The sequence below is a fragment of the Camelina sativa genome, chromosome 7 (genome assembly GCF_030686135.1).
Source record: "Camelina sativa cultivar CO46 ecotype springtype chromosome 7, ASM3068613v1".
NCBI lineage: Eukaryota > Viridiplantae > Streptophyta > Magnoliopsida > Brassicales > Brassicaceae > Camelina > Camelina sativa.
The window spans coordinates 14,015,049-14,033,492 of record NC_141886.1 but is presented as its reverse complement, the minus strand read 5'-3'; the positions used below and the strand labels follow the sequence as shown (position 1 = coordinate 14,033,492).

Genomic DNA, 18,444 nt, shown 5'->3' with positions numbered 1-18,444 from the left:
CTAGTTTAAAATTTAAATTAGAGAATGCTGTATTGGCCGTGAGGAAGTTACCTACTAATAAATTATCTTGCGATATGTAGTAGGTGTCGGTTTAATGGGAAGAGATACGGCTTAATAAACAACTATGCAAGTGAGAATCAACGAAAGATCTTGGATTTGGATGTTGACTTCCCCAGCTGTATCCCTTCCCCTTTCTCATTTGGGTCCTTTCTTCGCCCAGTCTCTTTCCATATGACAAAAAAAATTCTATTGGTGGAGACATTTGAGAAGTTTAAAGTTAATGTCACTAGATACAAACACTAGACTATATTTTACTCATTCATCTTGGACTAAAACATTATTTTTGTATACTATACTTAGATATTCATTAAAAGATCGACACTTTACAAAAGTTCACGAAACTTTTATCTCGATATCAATCTACAGAATTACAACAATACAGAGTACAGTGATCCTTACAAACATATACATACATCAAGTGAAGGTGTGTTTCCGTTAGAACATTTTTTTTGTGTACCAAAATAATGAAATATATGTTCATATTCTATCAAACATAACATTGAATTGTTGAGGTCTCAGTTTGAAGAATAGCTAAGCTAATAGTGAGAGTAGGTCCTGAAGGTAGCTAATAATAATATAAATATTTACAATAATGTAAACGTGGGTGTCTATAATTTGTCGAGTAGGACCGTCCAGCAATGATAATAATATTGATCGGACGAGAGAAGCTGATAAGAAGAGCATATATGTCCTCCATACCTGTATATAATAACTCAACGTCACGTCAAAACATTATTATACATTTGTTCACAAGACAAGAAGATTATGCAACTTCATGGGCAATTTTGCGTATTTTACTATTTATATACTTTTGTGTAATACCCCATAACACCAAATTCAACTCCTTTAACATTCTTTTTGTTTCTTTCTGAAAATGTGTTTGCCTTAAAGTGACAAGGGATGCTAATGAAGCTGAATGATGAAGAAGAAAAATAAGCGAGAATTTGGTAACCAGTGCATTTATATTAATTTGATGGCCAGGACAAACATTTTGAAGATGGATTTAGGCGTTGGGTTCTCAGTGGAGCAACGTCAATTTCGGAACATCACATGAAAAAGATGAGTCTATCACGCGTATGTGTTTTTGGGTGTATACATGTGAATAGAATCCACGAGCTGTACGTGTCTACGCACGTGTGACCGTGTTAAGACAAAAAAATTGTGGTTCTATCTTGTGGTCCACTCATCTATGACACATTGTGTTGTCTCTCTATGAATGGAAAATGTGTTCAACGGTTCAACACTAGGGAGACTACTAATGGCAAGTCCACTTTTAGTTTTGGGCGAAACCATCAAAAAGACCTTTTGAAAATAACCTAAATTTTATACGTAGCTGAAACTTGTGGACCAGTAGTTTACCCATTGATTCTTGAAATACCAAAAAAAAAAAGAATCAATTGCAAAGTTGCGTGTGAGGAATTCCTAATGAACTACTTAAATCTACAAAACATCAGTTTTGGCCAATAGAGATTATGAGATTCAACTATCAACGAATGTGAAGATCGTAATAACCCGTGAAGACTTTTCAGCAGCTACTGAGTTAAATTAAAACCTATCACGGTTTAGAAACGAGGACCACTCAATTACTGATCTGTGGCTGCTGAGAGAATTGAGATTGAAATAAATTTTCTGTTCCAGTCGTATGATGCCATCACCATCACCCATCTCAGGGTTTCTCAGTCAAATGGTCAAAACCATAATTAACAAATTTGAGTGGAAGGGTCAAAAAGACTAGCGTAGAGGAAGCGGTAGGAAGATGATTGATATATGGTTCAAACCTTTTTTTGTGCTGTGATCCTACCATCACACATTTCAGTTTTCCTTAGCCAAACAGAACAATTGTGTATTTGTAAAGAGAAGGGATAAACACACAAGAAAAGGTAAGCACATCTCTTAAGTGTGACACAAAACGAAAACATTCTTTGATTTACGAACCGGCATGACGGAAGTAGAGAACCGAGCGGTACAGGGCAGCAACATGGAGGAAACAAATCAGGGCTATGAGTAGATCATCAAGCAAACCGACTATCCCCAAAACTCCTATAAGAAATTAGATAAAGAAAGGATTTGTGAGAAGACAGTGAGACAAAACTAAGATAGGATATTCTGGGATTAGAAAGATGAATCACCTTCTGGAATGATATCTATTGGACTGATTATGTAAATAGCACTGAGAAACATCTGCATCCAATGCAAAGAAACTGTGTTAGTCCCAGCAGTTTAACTCCACACGGAACAGTAACAACTTAAAACATGAATAATCTTTGTAAACAGAGAGAGATCAAGGTCGAACTTAACTGCGATATAAACCCGAGCCCGAATCACAAGTGGAAGCGTTCTTTGTGGATCCATCATTTCTCGCAACAACCTTCGTAGTAAGAAGGGAAGGTCTTGCATCCTCTGCCAAGTAATAAGGAATTCCTTATGAGAGATTTGACATTACAGCTCTAAATATTTCGAGTTAAACCAAACTTATCTGGATTCATTCCATGGATCTCTTATCTATCCAAAAAGTTCAAAACAAAGAAACTTTAAAACACAGAGATAGAAAGACACACCTGAAGTAAACTACTTGAATGCCCGCCAAAGAGTCGGTTGTACGTTTCAAGCTTACCAAGAACCTCCGCAACTGAACGGTCTCTGATTGTGTCCTCTGAAGGAACCAGTAAACTAATTGGACGACGACACAAGGGGCATTTACATGGCAGTAATGTAGATCCATGCGTCCACACCAGCATAATGCAATCTCCTAAACATAAATTGAAAAAGAGTTAGAGAGAAAGAACAACCCAAAAAAAAAAATCTCCCCATGCTGCAAATGCAATGGAACTGTGAACATGAAGAACACACAAACCACAAAGATCATTTGCCTCACAAACTCAGGGTAAACAAAACACACAGAATCGACCATAAAGAGATTGAAACCAAGATACAAAGTAAAGGCTATGTAGATAAAGGTCCAAAAACTCTGAAACCACAGAGTCAACCCACATACAAGAATCTGTTAAAGCAGAGAGAGGGTTAACAAAAATTGTTAAAAGTTTGGAAATTTAAGGATTTAGGATAAATCCCAGTTGAAATAATCATATTTCATTCCAAATTCTGCAGTTGGATTCTAAAATGCAAAACGATCAGGATAGAGCTCGTAGGCAATAACGGTTAATAACGGATAAGTTCAGGTCAAAATCGTCCGATCTCATTGAACCGACTTAGCAAAAACACAAGAGAAACCTAATCAAGATACTAAGGAAAATAAAAAAGACTGGTAAGGATTGATTCAAGGAGAGAGAGAGAGAGAGTGGTGACCGCAGAACCAATGGGAGCAATTGGCTTGACAAGGAGCGGTGAAGTGGGAATGACATATCGAACAAAGATCGTTCTCCGGTGGACTATTCATCTCTGACTCTTTTGAGTTTCTTCTTCTTCTTCTTCTCCTCTTCGTCGTCGTCAATGATTACGTGCTCGCAGGCTTTTTGTTTAGTCGGTGACTATGGCGGTCCATCGGAACTCGGATTGGTTCGCTCTTTTTTTAGTTAGCAACTTCTTCGCATGTAGGACCGACCGGTTATTTCCGGTTTTGCAAATTTTCAACGCGGAAGAGAACGACAACGATTGGCTTGTGAATAACAGAAAAAGAAACGAAGGACGCCCAAATCAGAGTAAACCAACCTTTTTGATGTAACATCTTGAATTTAGTTGTTCAAAACCACTGTGAGTGAGAGATAGAACAATTTTTTTAAAAAGGAAGGTGTTTACATGTGAAATCATTTAAATCACTTGTCCTTGCAGGTTTAAGGAAACAATTTAACAATCATTGCGTGATTCAAAAGCTCTCTGTTTCAAGATACCCAGATCTTTGCATGCGTTTACTAACTTCCGCTTTTATAGTCATTTATTTGTCTACTCGTCCGCAGCCTGCAACAAGAAGTACATAAGATTTGATTGGTCAGAGATAAACCAGACGAACGGTATCTATATCTTTACTCAATGGACACTGATCATTAATGAACCATTAGGAGGTCTGCACCTGCCACGCATCAGCCATCACCCACATTCAAAACTAAATTTATCCTTCTACTTTTTGTTGTTGTTGTTTTATTCTACTTAAATCGCACATTACAAATTTGTGGAAATTAATAATGGAAGTTGCCAGTCCTGGAAGTTGCAAGAGAGAACTGCTTTTGTACCAAAGTTACCACTATATGCAAAGAAGGGTAGAAACCTAAGCTCCATATGTTGTATTCACCAATCTTTAGTTCAATAGCAATCACTACGAAAACAGCTAGTCATGTATTTGTTTTTATCTAATGGGAAAACCACAACACTGTCACTATGAACAATGCTCAGAATGTGGAATTTAGCGACCCCTGCTCGATTTACTATTACTGTCACAACCATAAGCAAAGATATTTGGTTCTTCTATCCTTCAGCTACACTCAAAACCTTTGCTTCTTCCTAGTATCAGTTTTGTACCCAAACTAATATAATGTATTGATTCCCTCAAAACAAATGCCATATAACAAAAGAGATTACAACTAACCTGAGATACAGAAGTCTCAGTAGTAGTAGTACTCTTGGGAGCTGCGAAATTGGCTGAAGGCGAAGAAGGTGCGTCGAAAGAACGAGAGCAATCAGTGTAAGCAGAGCCAATACCGATTCCAGCACCCAAAGCTATCGATGCCCATCTTGTCACAGGACTCCCTTAACAAATCAGAAACCAGATTATGATATATATATACCAAACTATGTCTAAGGGGAATGAATACTAACTCAAACAACAACTGCGACAACATATGATTCAAACTAGAGAAATTAAACACTCTTAAAACCCTATTTAATCTGTGTATTTCGTTCAACTCATTCTCAGAATCTAACTCCGTAATCACACTATCTAATCCTCAAACAATCACAAGTTATCAGAATACGACTCAAACAACAATTGGGAAAATTATATGATTTCGAAATTGGGGGAATCAAACACTCTATACCCTAAGTAATCATACTAAGAATCTGACTACGTATCAATTCTGAAAACAGATAAAAAGAGTTATCAGAAGACTAGAATCGAGTAATAAGGGGATAATGAAACACCGAACTGAAGAGAAGAAGACCGGCGAATGCGCCGCCGAGGGAAGAGTAAACGAAGCGGCGGACGGTGAGATCGATACATGCGTCCCACTTAGCATTCACATCGTACTCCGGTGGCACAGTTTCCTTTTTCTCTGTCATATCTTCTTCTTCCGATTGATTTGGTCGCTCTCCGAGATTTTTTTTTCTTCTTCCGTTTGTTCGTGAAGTTTCCTTTCTCAGCCTTTTTACACACAAGAAACTTGGGCTTCTAATTGGGCTCACTTGATTACACAGTATCACTATTAGACCCAACCCATTTTTTTAAACTTTACATTCGATTGTGTTTTTTTTTTTTTTTTTTTTCTGTTTGGTGAGAGACTGAAAATAAATAGTATTTACAGAGAGACAAAATAGAAGAATTTTTTACAGTGTTTGATAGATACGTGGAGGCGGTGTCAGGTACGTCAAAAGAAACAAACGAAGATATATATAACCAAAAATATGAAATTTTCACGTGGATCTGTTTTGTTTTTATTCTTCTTTCAAAAAAATTAACAAAGGCATTATTCGTGAATTATCATTGGATTCCAATTTCAGCCGGATTGTTTTGTCTTTGTCACTCTAAAACAAGAAAATGAATCAATGTTTAATATATATATATATATACTTTTAATTAAAAAATTAAAAAATCAAACCACAGTTGAACTAGTGTCGCATACTGTAAATGTCGCATGCTGACGACAACAACAAAAACAAAACAAAACAACCCGGTTCAATCGGCGTGACCAATATACCCTTTTGTACTTCGACTAGTCTCATCATGTAATCAACAATGCTATAAACCCAAAACTCAATCTGGCCCAAATTAGGAACAATCACAGAACAGAACAAAGACGGCAAAGTAAAAAAAAAAAACATGGCGGAGGAACCTATTACCACCACCACCACCACTCTCGTTACACCGGAAAAGGAACCATCATCAGAAGCATCTGCCTCTACTCAAGAAGTCCTACCGAAAGAAACCGAAGCTCCGAAGAGTGTGACTGAGACTGATCTACCGGAAACGGCCACCAAGCCGGAAGAGCATCATCCCCCGACGGTTACACAAACAGAAACTGCGTCGACGGAGAAAAAAGAGCTCGGAGACGAAGAAGCATCGAAGAAGGAAGTAGCTGAAGAGAAGAAGAATATGATTCCACTGAATCTTGGTTCATTCAAAGAAGAAAGCAGCAAACTTTCCGATCTATCGGACTCCGAGAAGAAGTCACTCGACGAACTCAAGCGTCTCGTGCGAGATGCTTTAGACAATCACCAATTCGGCTCAACACCTAAACCCGAAGACGCCGCTAACACCACCACACCAGAAGAAGTCAAGATTTGGGGAATCCCGTTACTGGAAGACGATAGAAGCGACGTCGTTCTGCTGAAGTTCCTTAGAGCTAGGGATTTCAAAGTGAAAGACTCGTTGGCTATGCTCAAGAACACGATTAAGTGGAGAAGAGAGTTCAAGATCGATGAACTGGTCGAGGAAGATCTCGTGGATGATCTTGACAAGGTTGTGTTTATGCATGGACATGACCGAGAAGGTCACCCTGTGTGTTATAATGTCTATGGTGAGTTTCAGAATAAGGAGCTTTACAACAAGACGTTTTCTGATGAGGAGAAGAGGAGAAATTTCTTGAGGACTAGGATTCAGTTCTTGGAGAGGAGTATTAGGAAGCTTGATTTTAGCTCTGGTGGGGTTTCTACTATTTTTCAGGTTAATGATATGAAGAACTCACCTGGATTAGGGAAGAAAGAGCTTAGATCGGCTACTAAGCAAGCTGTTGAGTTGCTTCAAGACAATTACCCTGAGTTTGTCTTCAAACAGGTATACATTCTAGATTGGTTTCCTTAGGATCTGTACTTATGGAACAAGGAACATGGTTCTGCTTGTTCTGTTTTATTGTCTTTCATTGGTATCTGAGCATCTTGTCTTTTGGCCCTTTTTACTAAGGCATGATTGAATTTTGTTTCAGGCTTTTATCAATGTTCCTTGGTGGTACCTTGTGTTTTACACTGTGATTGGTCCGTTCATGACACCACGATCAAAGAGCAAGCTAGTGTTTTCTGGTCCTTCAAGTTCTGCTGAAACCCTCTTCAAGTAACTTTAGAAATATTTTTATTGAGCCTTTACTTAAACCATTTATGTTTAGTCTCTTAACTCTGTTTGGAAAATGTGGACTGTAGATATATTTCACCCGAGCAAGTTCCTGTACAGTACGGAGGGTTGAGTGTGGATCCTTGTGACTGCAATCCAGACTTTTCGTTGGAAGATGCAGCTTCAGAGATCACTGTTAAGCCCGGAACAAAACAAACTGTTGAGATCATAATCTATGAGGTTAGTCTTGTCCTTATAACAGCAATATCCAGTTCTCAAAACATTTAACAATTGCAAGTTGAAACCAAAGGTCATCATTAAGTCATGATGCTTAGTAAAATCCTGTGAAGTCTGATTTCAAGTTGTTGTTGGCGCAGAAATGTGAACTTGTGTGGGAGATAAGGGTAATTGGATGGGAAGTGAGCTACAAAGCAGAGTTTGTGCCAGAAGAGAAAGATGCTTACACGGTGGTTATACAAAAACCGAGGAAGATGAGACCATCCGATGAACCGGTGTTAACCCATAGCTTCAAAGTGAACGAGCTTGGTAAGGTTTTACTCACAGTAGACAACCCAACCTCTAAAAAGAAGAAGCTCGTTTACAGGTTCAATGTCAAACCTCTCTAAATCTTTCCAAACTTTTTTTAAATTTACAAAAAAATGTTTGTTTCTAGACTTTTGTTTTTCTTTAAACAGAAGTGAGATACGTCTTATGTGTGGTTGTTGTATATGTGGGAGTGTTTGCTTTATCATCATATATCATGTAATTTATGTGTGGTTTATAATACAATGGAGCTGCTGCATCTTTTGCTCTTGTAATCATTTGAGGAGAATAAAATTTACATGACTTTCTGAAATAAATATTTCTTTTTAAAAAAAAATCTCAACCAATTTATTGATTGTGTCTGTTTATGAAATCAACTGTATACGTCTTATTAGGTGTCGTGCAAACATCAAGTGTATAAATCACGAGGTTTATTATATATTCAATTTCACTTCAAATAAAAGATTCGTAAAGGCTGTTGATTTACACGTTGGAACAACTTCTGCGACACTGACATAATGTTGTTGTCTCTAGACTGGAGTGGGTGGAAGAGGTTCCATTTGTGTCTTGTTTACACTAAATCTGTTGGCTGTTGCATCATTCAAAATAACAATTATGGATTGGGAATACTAATTCAAGATTTCAAAGAGCTTTAGTTATGAATAAAAACTATTATTTCCACCTATTAATTAAAACACACGAAATGTAGGTTTTCTTTAATTACTTATCAAGATTTAACAGAGTTTTGAAGAATCATATCGATGATGATTTTAAAACAATACTTATCATCGTTGCTAAAACTAAAAATGGTCAAATGAACAACCTTTAAGTAGTATGAATGAACATGCTTGCAAACCCTTTTTCACACTCATAAACATTTGTATATGTATAACTATAAACACATACTTTACCTCTATTTATGGAAGTGAAGTGAACAACCAACCACAACTACTGTGTAATTCAATTGTGTGAAAGTGATATATTATTATTTTCTTTTTAAGAATTATATAAGAGAAAAAAGCAAATAGAAAGTGAATGAGGAATTGATGAAGAAGCACATGCGAAGACTAGGGCAGTAGTGAATATGTTCAAATTGCATTCATGGCTGTTTTTGTTGTGTCGGTCCACGCATGTCCCTCCCTTTTCTAGTGTAAGATTATTTATGCATTTTTTTCATATGAACTCCGAACTGTCTTCGGACCAGACATTATGATCACTCCCATTTCTTTGTACATCATATTTTAATATTTACATATTATTCAATTACGTAAAACCATTACAAATCCATGCTTTCTACCAAACAATAAAACCAACTTTAGCTGTTTTCAGGTTTGACACTCTGTATTCTTTTCAACTTGCAATGTTGTTGGTTGATCTTGTTAAAAAAATCCAAGTTCTAAAGACACGATGTTGGCATCTATTTTTGGTGGTAGCTTTCAGCCTTCTAGTAATGAAATTTACTTGTAAATTAAAGTTTCAAAATTAGATGATATTCTATTTAGAATATTTCGAAGAAAAAACTGGCCATTTTTAGTATCCTCATCTCATTATGAATATATTACTATCATTTTCAAAATGAATGACGCAAGTTGACGAAGAAAAATAAATAAATAAATAAATAAAGGAAAATGACATGTATACAGTTTAGTTTATAAATTAAGATGAAAAGATTTGTTTTGATCATCAGGGTAATAAGGGCCGTGGTTGATATTTGATTAACTATAACTTTGATAAAACATGCGGATTAGACTTGACAAGTCTTGATGTTAACTTTAGACTTATTGGGTTATTAAAGAATGAGTAGGCCATGGCCAATTAGCCATTATTAGTTTGCATTTTGTCAACATTCACACCTATCCCAGCTATTATTTATGTGTGTTTTCTTATGTTTTAAGTAATATTCCAATTTCCACGATATGAACTACTTGTTAATCTCCAATTGCTTGTCAATGGTTTTTGTTTCTTACTTGCTTCATTATCCTTTTTCCAAAAGATATTTATAAACCCATATCGTGAAGATGATAATCAACTGGCATATGAAACGAATCTATCCAAATCAGCCACTTTTACTAGCGGTTTATATTCGTTGACTAAATTGGGCAACTTGAAATGATAAAAAAACTTTGTATACATTGAGATATTTATGTTTAGGTCAATTCGAAGTTCGACCATAAATCAACATTTCATTTATTACAAACTTATTTTTTTTTTTAAATTGTCATACGTACGGACCATTGTTCTGTTGGACTAACTCTTTTAACATGTTAGACTCAATCTAGAGGTCAATATTCTGAACAGACTAATTATTTCATTCTAATCCGATCTTTATAGGTTAATTCACAAATTTCTGTTAGTGTGGTTATGTTTGACGAGTCTTAGTAGTGGTCAATCATGTCCTAGTTTGTAGGAGTTGTTGATTAGAAGTCGTGGTCAAGTAGTTTCCTATTTTTCAGTTGCTTCAGTTATCGTGTAAGGCTATATAGCCATTGTTTCCTTTATGAATGAAGTATCCTTTTAGCATTCTTAAGTTTCTGCATTTACATTTGGTATTAGAGCTTACGAAAAAGGCAAAACTGTGTGAAAAGAGTTACTTAAAGAGAGAGAAGATGTCGACCTCAGACAAGTTTGTTCAGCCTGCTATTCTCAGATTTGATGGTCATTACGACTACTGGTCAATGACAATGGAGAATTTTCTGAGAAGCAAGGAGATGTGGAGTCTGGTGGAAGAAGGGATTCCTGCTGCGGCAATCGGATCAACACCAGCAAGTGAAGCCCAAAGGAAGTTGGTTGAAGACGCGAAGCTTAGAGATTTGAAGGTCAAGAATTTTCTCTTCTAATCAATTGATAGGGAAATCTTGGAAACAATTCTTGACAAGGGGACTTCAAAAGCTATTTGGGATTCAATGAAGCAGAAGTATCAGGGGTCTACTAAGGTGAAACGGGCACAGCTTCAAGCGTTGCGGAGAGAATTTGAGCTGTTGACCATGAAAGAAGGAGAAAAGATCGACACTTTTCTGGGAAGAACGCTGGCAATCGTGAACAAGCTGAAATCGAATGGTGAGAAGATGGAGCAGAGCACGGTGGTGAGTAAGATACTCAGATCTTTGACAAACAAATTCAATTATGTCGTGTGTTCGATTGAAGAGTCAAATGATCTAAATATGTTGAGCATTGATGAATTGCACGGGAACTTGCTTGTTCATGAACAACGAATGTTTGGCAGTCACGAGGAAGAACATGTCCTCAAAGTTGTTCACGATGACAAAAGTGGAAGAGGACGAGGCAGAGGAATGTTCAGGGGAGGACGTGGTCGGGGCAGAGGAAGACAACCCCTGAACAGAGATTTAATCGAGTGCTTCAGATGTCACAAATTGGGACACTTTCAGTATGAGTGTTCCGAAGGAGATAAGAGAGTTCACTACGCAGAGATGGAAGAAGACGTGTTGTTAATGGCCTATGTGGAGGAAATCAACACGAGGAAAGAGGAGATATGGTTTCTTGATTCAGGCTGCAGCAACCATATGACAGGAAACAAGGAATGGTTCGTTAAGATGGAGCATGATCTCAATCAAACGGTGAAGCTTGGTAATGACATAAGGATGGATGTGGTGGCAAAAGGGAGCATACGAGTGCAAGTCGACGACATAAATCAGATGATCTCAGATGTGTATTACGTTCCGGAGCTTAAAAACAATTTGTTAAGCATTGGGCAACTTCAAGAGAAGGGGCTAACCATCTTGATTCAAAGTGGAGTTTGCAAAGTCTTTCATCCTGAGAGGGGACTGATTATGCAAACCAATATGAGTGGGAACATGATGTTCTACTTATTAGCGTCAATGCCACACAAAAATCCCATGTGCTTTCAAGTCGAGGAGGAGGAGAAAGCAGCTCACATGTGGCATTGTCGTTTTGGTCACTTGAATCATCATGGATTAAGGATGTTGTCTCAGAAACAGATGGTTATTGGCTTACCCTGTCTAAAGCCAACCAAAGAAATCTGCACCACCTGCTTAGTTGGGAAGCAGCATCGAGAGGTCATGTCAAAAAAGAGTTCGTGGAGAGCATCAAAGCAGCTCCAGCTGGTGCATTCAGACATATGTGGACCCATTAAACCAGCATCACACAGTGGAAAAAGGTACTTTCTGAGTTTTATTGATGATTTCACTCGGAAAACTTGGGTTTATTTCCTGCATGAGAAATCAGAAGCTTTCACTGCATTCAAGACGTTTAAAGCGAGTGTGGAGAAGGAAGTTGGTGTCTTCATAACATGTTTGAGGACAGATAGGGGTGGTGAGTTTAATTCAAAGGAGTTTGAAGAATTCTGCAAAGCTCACAACATTAGTAGGCAACTGACTACAGCCTATACACCGCAGCAAAATGGAGTTTCAGAAAGGAAGAATAGGACAATCATGAATGCAGTTCGCTCCATGCTGAATGAGAGAAGATTTCCCAAAGCCTTCTGGTCTGAGGCTGTAAGATGGTGTGTGCACACTCAAAATCGAAATCCAACAGCAGCGCTTGAAGATAAAACACCAGAAGAAGCTTGGAGTGGCCAGAAACCAGTGGTGGAGTATTTTCAGATTTTTGGGTGTGTGTCACATGTTCACATACCAGATCAAAGGAGAAGCAAATTAGATGACAAAAGCAGAAGATGTGTTCTTCGTGAGTGATGAATCGAAAGCATGGAGATTATATGATCCAGTCTCGAGAAAGGTGATTGTCAGCAAAGATGTTGTCTTTGAAGAGGATAAGCCATGGGACTGGGATATGTCTGAGGAGGAAACAAATAAGGATGTGTTAGAGTGGGGTGATAGCAACGAATCAGATGAAGAAACTAATGAAGAGAGTCAAGACGAAGAAAGCCGAGAGGGATTAAACAATAGCTCCAACAATTTGGCCAGTCCATCAGGCTCACCTGTTGCACCATTGCGTAATGAAGAAATTTCTGGAGATGGTGGCCAATTTGGAGGGAGAAATACGATGGTAGTCCGAGAAAGAAAAGCACCAGGGTGGATGGCAGATTATGAGACAGGGGATTTCTCAGAAGAAGGTCTGAATGCGATGATGATGGTGATGATGGTAGCAGAGGAGGATCTAATCTCATTCGCAGAAGCAATAAAGCACTCAAAGTGGGAGGATGCGATGATGAGTGAGATTGAGGCCATTGAGAGGAATAATACATGGGAGCTTACAGTGTTGCCAAAGGGATCAAATCCATTGGAGTTAAGTGGGTTTATAAAACAAAAGTGAATGAAGTTGGGGAAGTGGAGAAATATAAAGCGAGACTTGTTGCGAAAGGGTACACACAATGTTATGGTGTAGATTACACTAAAGTGTTTGCTCCGGTGGCAAGGCTGGACACCATTTGTGCTATACTTGCTGTGGCGGCTCAGTCCAACTGGGAGGTATTTCAGCTTGACGTGAAGAGCGCCTTTCTCCATGGAGAGCTAAAAGAGGAGGTGTTTGTGCAACAACCTAAAGGGTTTGTAAAGGAGGGAGAGGATGAGAAGGTTTACAAACTAAGAAAGGCTTTGTATGGTCTCAAACAAGCACCAAGAGCGTGGTACAGTAGAATTGAAGCTTACTTTATGCGGGAGAAGTTTGAAAGGTGTCCCACCGAGCACACGTTGTTCACAAAGACAAGAGGAGGTAAATTCATCATTGTTAGTCTCTATGTTGATGACCTGATTTACACTGGGAATGATAAAGATATGTGTGAGGAATTTAAGAAGTCGATGATGTTGGAGTTTGAAATTTCTGATTTGGGAAAGATGAAGCATTTTCTTGGAGTTGAAGTGAAGCAATGCGATAATGGAATTTTCATTTGTCAAAGGCGGTAGGCAAGGGAAGTGCTAGCAAGGTTTGGCATGGAAGAGTGCAATCCTGTGAAAAACCCAATGGTGCCAGGGACGAAGTTGCACAAAGATGATGAGGGTACTAAAGTGGATGAGACGTTGTTCAAGCAGCTAGTTGGAAGCCTTATGTACCTAACGGTGACGAGGCCTGACTTAATGTTTAGTGTCTGCTTGATAAGCAGGTTCATGAGAAGTCCTCGAATGTCACATTGGCTCGCAGCAAAGAGAATTTTAAGATACTTGAAAAGGTACAATCAGTTTGGGAGTTTTTTACAAGCCTGGAGAAGGTGGTCTGAAGCTAGTGGGGTTCACCGATAGTGATTATGCCGTTGATCTCGACGAACGGAGGAGCACATCTGGATTTGTGTTTATGTTAGCTTCAGGAGCTATTTCATGGACGTCGAAGAAACAACCAGTCGTTGCTCTCTCCACTACTGAAGCAGAATATATAGCTGCAGCCTCTTGTGCTTGCCAAGGTGTCTGGCTCAGGAGAGTCTTGGCAAAGATTGGTTTTGAAGATGAAACAGAAACAAAGATCATGTGTGACAACAGCTCCACCATTCAGCTATCAAAAAATCCGGTCCTTCATGAAAAGAGTAAGCATATTGAAGTAAGGTTTCACTATCTCAGGGAGTTGGTGAGCAGAGGAGTTGTTAAGGTGAATCACTGCCCGTCAAAGGATCAGATTGCAGACGTGTTTACAAAGCCATTGAAGTTGGACCAGTTTGAGAAGCTTCGTGGAATGCTTGGAGTGCTTGATGAGTGAAGTAAGCTAAGCTAAATTCAGAGCCGGATTTAGCTTAAGGGAGGGATTGTTAGTATGGTTATGTTTGAACGAGTCTTAGTAGTGGGTCAATCATGTCCTAGTTTGTAGGAGTTGTTGATTAGAAGTCATGGTCAAGTAGTATTCTATTTTTCAGTTGCTTCAGTTATACTATAAAGCTATATAGCCATTGTTTTCCTTATGAATGAAGTATCCTTTTAGCATTCTTAAGTCTCTGCATTTACAATTTCAAACTATACACACATTTTTATATTGAAATAACTCTCCTAAGAGATCGTCTTTGCCTCTTTTGTCTTCCCAATCTAAAGAGAATTAGATTCGTAAAAGAAAATATACAAGTAAAATAGAGTTTACAGTTGAATATCGTTGTTTCTCTTAATGGCCAAATCTAATATGTGCTTTGGTTCCGTGATCCGTGTCTAATCCACGACTTATTAGTCCATATTTTTCAACAAAGAGGGTCCATTCTCATAATATCTCGTCCTTAATGTCTCATTCAGTGTTATCCACTTCAATCTATTTATACACAGGGGGATCTTTTTCGTATTTATATTCATATATCTCTATCAATATTTGATATAACAACAAATCTACAAATCAGGCTTGACACGTCTCTTCTTATCTCTTAAACTATATATATCCACTGAATATTATCTATAAACAATATGGTATGAACAATAATATCCAATGTAACTTTCAACTCTACTTTTTTTCCGAATGCTTTACCAAGAAAACATTTGTTTCAGAATCAATTTCATGAACAGAAGTTAAAGAGAAAAGACGGAAGAAGAAAAAAGTAATTATGAATATTGAATACATAAAAGATTTACACGATTTTACAAACGAAAGTAAGGAACAAAAAAGTTAAAGGTAAAAAAATAATAATAACGAAACAAAGAGTTCTTTTTCTTTTGAACTGTAATCACATATTCTTCACACACAAAAACAACCCCCAATACCAAAGCAAAGCAAAAACACAACCACTTCTTGAGATTTCAAAATTACATAATAAATAAACAAACTAAATTAATAAATTAAAATTTGTTTTCCCCAAATAACAAAATAACATTTCTTTCCTTTTTTTGCTTCTTCCTTGGATTTGGATAGATCAGACCTTTGGTTGAGTTTTGAACCTGTAAAGCACTTTCTTCTTCTTGGAAGTCTGGTTATCGATTGTGATCACAATCTTACCCGGTTCACCCACCTTAAAAGAATCGGTTATCACCGGTTCGTCAGTTGACACAATCTTCCGGGTTTTAGAGACGATCACAGCATAGCTTCCTTCGGTGGTTGGCTCAAACTGAGCTCCGTAGCTCACGTCTGCACCCAAAACCCTAAGCTCCCACGAGAGCGTACATGCCTGCCATACAATTAACATTCTTAATCAACAACATGTTTTATAAAACCAACTCATAAATTAGTAATCAAATTCTGAATGTGTATATATACCTCAGAAGCAGGCAATTCAATGGTGTAGTTTCCTGCCGGTTTAACGATGGCCTCGGTTACGGTTTCTACAGTGTTTGCAGGAACCTCTTTGCTAAGTCCACCATATTTAACCGGGACTTGTTCGGGAGCTATGTATCTGTAATTTCAACCAACATGTAAAAGCCTTTTTGAGAAATACTCCGAGACCATATATATGTTTTACGTGCCAGAATCATCATTAAATGGTTAAAGTAAATTAATGTTTAATTACTTAAAAATTGTATCGGCCGATTTGGATGGACCAGCAAGGACCATCTTGCTCCTAGTCCTTGGCGATGTGATGATAGATCCGAATGTTTTGTAGTATGGAATGTACCACCATGGGACATTGATGAATAGCTGCAATAATAAAAAAAATCAATTATAAATTAAAAAGTTAAAGAAAAAATACAACTTATAATATGCAATTAACGAAGAATTAATTTGACTGTGCAGCAATTTCGGCGTGACTAAATTGTACTATATCTTTAATTATTATTCTAAAATTATAATGTTATTGTTATAATAATCACAATCTGCATATTGCATGTTGTACCTCTCTAGCGGCGAATTCAGGATAATTGTCTTCAAATTGTTTAACAGCGCGTCTGATGAATTGCCACAACGCTCTCTTCCCAAGTCCTGGAGCGTTCCTGAAGTCACTGACGAAAACGAACGAAGATTTAGCCTCAGGGTTGCTGAAGTCAATAGCTCTCACACACTTCTCTTGCAGCTGAATCCTCCAGTTAAGGAACTTGTTAAGCTTCTCCTTGTCGGAGAATAGCTCTTTGTTCTGGAACTCACCGTAGGAGCTGTATATCACGGCGTGTCCTTCTTTATCGACACCGTGAGCGAACACCATCTTCTCGAACTCGCTAGCTTCTTCTTCTCCTCCTGATTCGACGAGCTCGTCGATCTTGTTTTCTTTACGCCACTGGACTGTGTTTTTGAGCATGGTTAAAGCTTCTTTGACCTTGAAGTCTCTTGCACGGAGGAATTTCGTGAGGATCACGTCGGATCTCTCGTCTTGGAGGAGTGGGAGGAGTGGGACTCCCCAGATCGAGACTTCTTCTGGCTCAACCGGCTCAGCCTCGGCGACGGCTATGGTCTCTTCTACGACCGGTGCGGCGGCTGATTCAGGTGGTGAAACTGAGACGATCGATTCTTCGATGGCTTCAACGGTCTTTGTTCCATCTTCGTCAGCACCAGAGGCTTTCTCGGTTGTTTCAGTTGCTGCTTTCTCTTCGGTTTTTGTCTCTGCCGGAGCCGCCGCTGGAACCACAGGTTTCTCTTCTTCAGCCTTCACCTCAGTCGAGGTCTCTTCTTTCTTTTCCTCTGTTTTCTTTTCCTCTGTTTTAGTTTCCTCCTCTGGTTTCTTCTCTTCAGGTTTCTCTTCATTCACCGGCGTCGGGGGAGCAGTGAACTCTCGTTTGTTCAAAGCCTCCCTGACAAGCTCCTTGAACTCTTCAAGTGACTTCTTCTGAACTTCCTCAGCCGTTAGAACAATCACCTTCTCAGCTACAACAGCCGTCTCTTCTTCCTTCACTGGAACAGATTTCTCCGCTTCCACCACCGGAGACTCCTCCTTCTCCGGAACCGCCTTCTCATCCGAGGCAGGAGGTGCATCCTTCTGCTCTGCCACAGGGGTAGGAATAGTATTAACTTCCTTATCAGTCATAGGTTTCTTCGTCACCGGAACGGCCACATCAGCTGATTTCTGTACCTCTTCTTGAGCCATCTTTCAAAATTCAAGAGAGAGAGAGAGAGAGAGAGAGTTGGGAAAAGTGAAAGAGAGAGAGAGAGAGGGTTTGTGAGGAGAGAGAAGAGAAGGAAGGAGAAGTTTTTATAAGGAAAAAAAGAAACAGAGGAATTTGGCAAAAGGGAACAGACTGGTCGGAGCTGTTTTGACAGCTCATTCGAACACACCTCTCTCTCTCTTTCTCTCTCTCTCTCTCTCTCTCTCTCTCTATGGGTCCTCCTTGATTTCTCCCAACGGCCGTCTTTTGTTTTCACTGTAAACCTCTCTTTTAAAACTTCCATTTCTAACTTTCCTTAATTTACCTTACTATATGGTTTTCCTCCATAATTAACGTTACATTAGTTACTAAATCTACATATTTTGATGATTCTCCTTGATTTGAAGATTTTCTACAGCTTTTCTCCTCTTTAGTCGTCAAGATTCTTCTTTTCTATGTGCCTAATTTATGTTTTCTTTAGTCATTTAATTTTATCAAATCTTTACATTTAAAAAAGAAAATTTCAAATTTACAGAAAGCAATGGAAAAAAAGGTGGAGTCATTTGCTTAAACGGTAAAGAGAAAGGGCAGTAGCATGCTAGTCATGTTTTTAATAATTTGAATGTGAAAAGTAAAGTGTGTTTCAAATCATGACACCATGTTATATATCACCACATCAGTTATAAACAATTAAACATACAAATTTTTTATTACATGTTTAAAGAAATTTGTTCTCTACTTTTTTTTTTTTTTGCTTTTTTTGTTCTCTACTTATATTTCAAAGGATAT

General features: G+C 38.2%; 4 protein-coding genes across 4 annotated transcripts; 1 reads left to right on the top strand and 3 right to left on the bottom strand.

Annotated features, from left to right (window-relative positions):
• Positions 1-1,797: 1,797 nt before the first annotated feature.
• LOC104700932 (uncharacterized) lies at positions 1,798-3,716 on the bottom strand. The gene is made up of 5 exons (XM_010416537.3): positions 3,367-3,716; positions 2,619-2,809; positions 2,359-2,460; positions 2,190-2,241; positions 1,798-2,100 (listed from the first exon to the last, which is right to left on the bottom strand). Exons 1-5 carry the CDS (start codon positions 3,455-3,457, stop codon positions 1,988-1,990), a joined length of 549 nt encoding a protein of 182 aa, XP_010414839.1. The 5' UTR covers positions 3,458-3,716; the 3' UTR covers positions 1,798-1,987.
• A 60-nt stretch (positions 3,717-3,776) lies between these two features.
• On the bottom strand, positions 3,777-5,510 carry LOC147941179 (MICOS complex subunit MIC10-like). The gene is made up of 3 exons (XM_087458186.1): positions 5,157-5,510; positions 4,601-4,761; positions 3,777-3,975 (listed from the first exon to the last, which is right to left on the bottom strand). The coding sequence occupies exons 1-3, from the start codon at positions 5,287-5,289 to the stop codon at positions 3,961-3,963; spliced, it is 309 nt and encodes a 102-aa protein (XP_087314312.1). The 5' UTR covers positions 5,290-5,510; the 3' UTR covers positions 3,777-3,960.
• A 217-nt stretch (positions 5,511-5,727) lies between these two features.
• Positions 5,728-8,130, top strand: LOC104700931 (patellin-3). The gene is made up of 4 exons (XM_010416535.3): positions 5,728-7,000; positions 7,149-7,273; positions 7,360-7,510; positions 7,648-8,130. The coding sequence occupies exons 1-4, from the start codon at positions 6,047-6,049 to the stop codon at positions 7,894-7,896; spliced, it is 1,479 nt and encodes a 492-aa protein (XP_010414837.1). The 5' UTR covers positions 5,728-6,046; the 3' UTR covers positions 7,897-8,130.
• Positions 8,131-15,239: 7,109 nt separating this feature from the next.
• On the bottom strand, positions 15,240-17,920 carry LOC104700930 (patellin-1). Its single transcript, XM_010416534.3, has 4 exons — positions 16,476-17,920; positions 16,152-16,279; positions 15,902-16,037; positions 15,240-15,812 (listed from the first exon to the last, which is right to left on the bottom strand). Exons 1-4 carry the CDS (start codon positions 17,655-17,657, stop codon positions 15,561-15,563), a joined length of 1,698 nt encoding a protein of 565 aa, XP_010414836.2. The 5' UTR covers positions 17,658-17,920; the 3' UTR covers positions 15,240-15,560.
• Between the last annotated feature and the right edge of the window lie 524 nt (positions 17,921-18,444).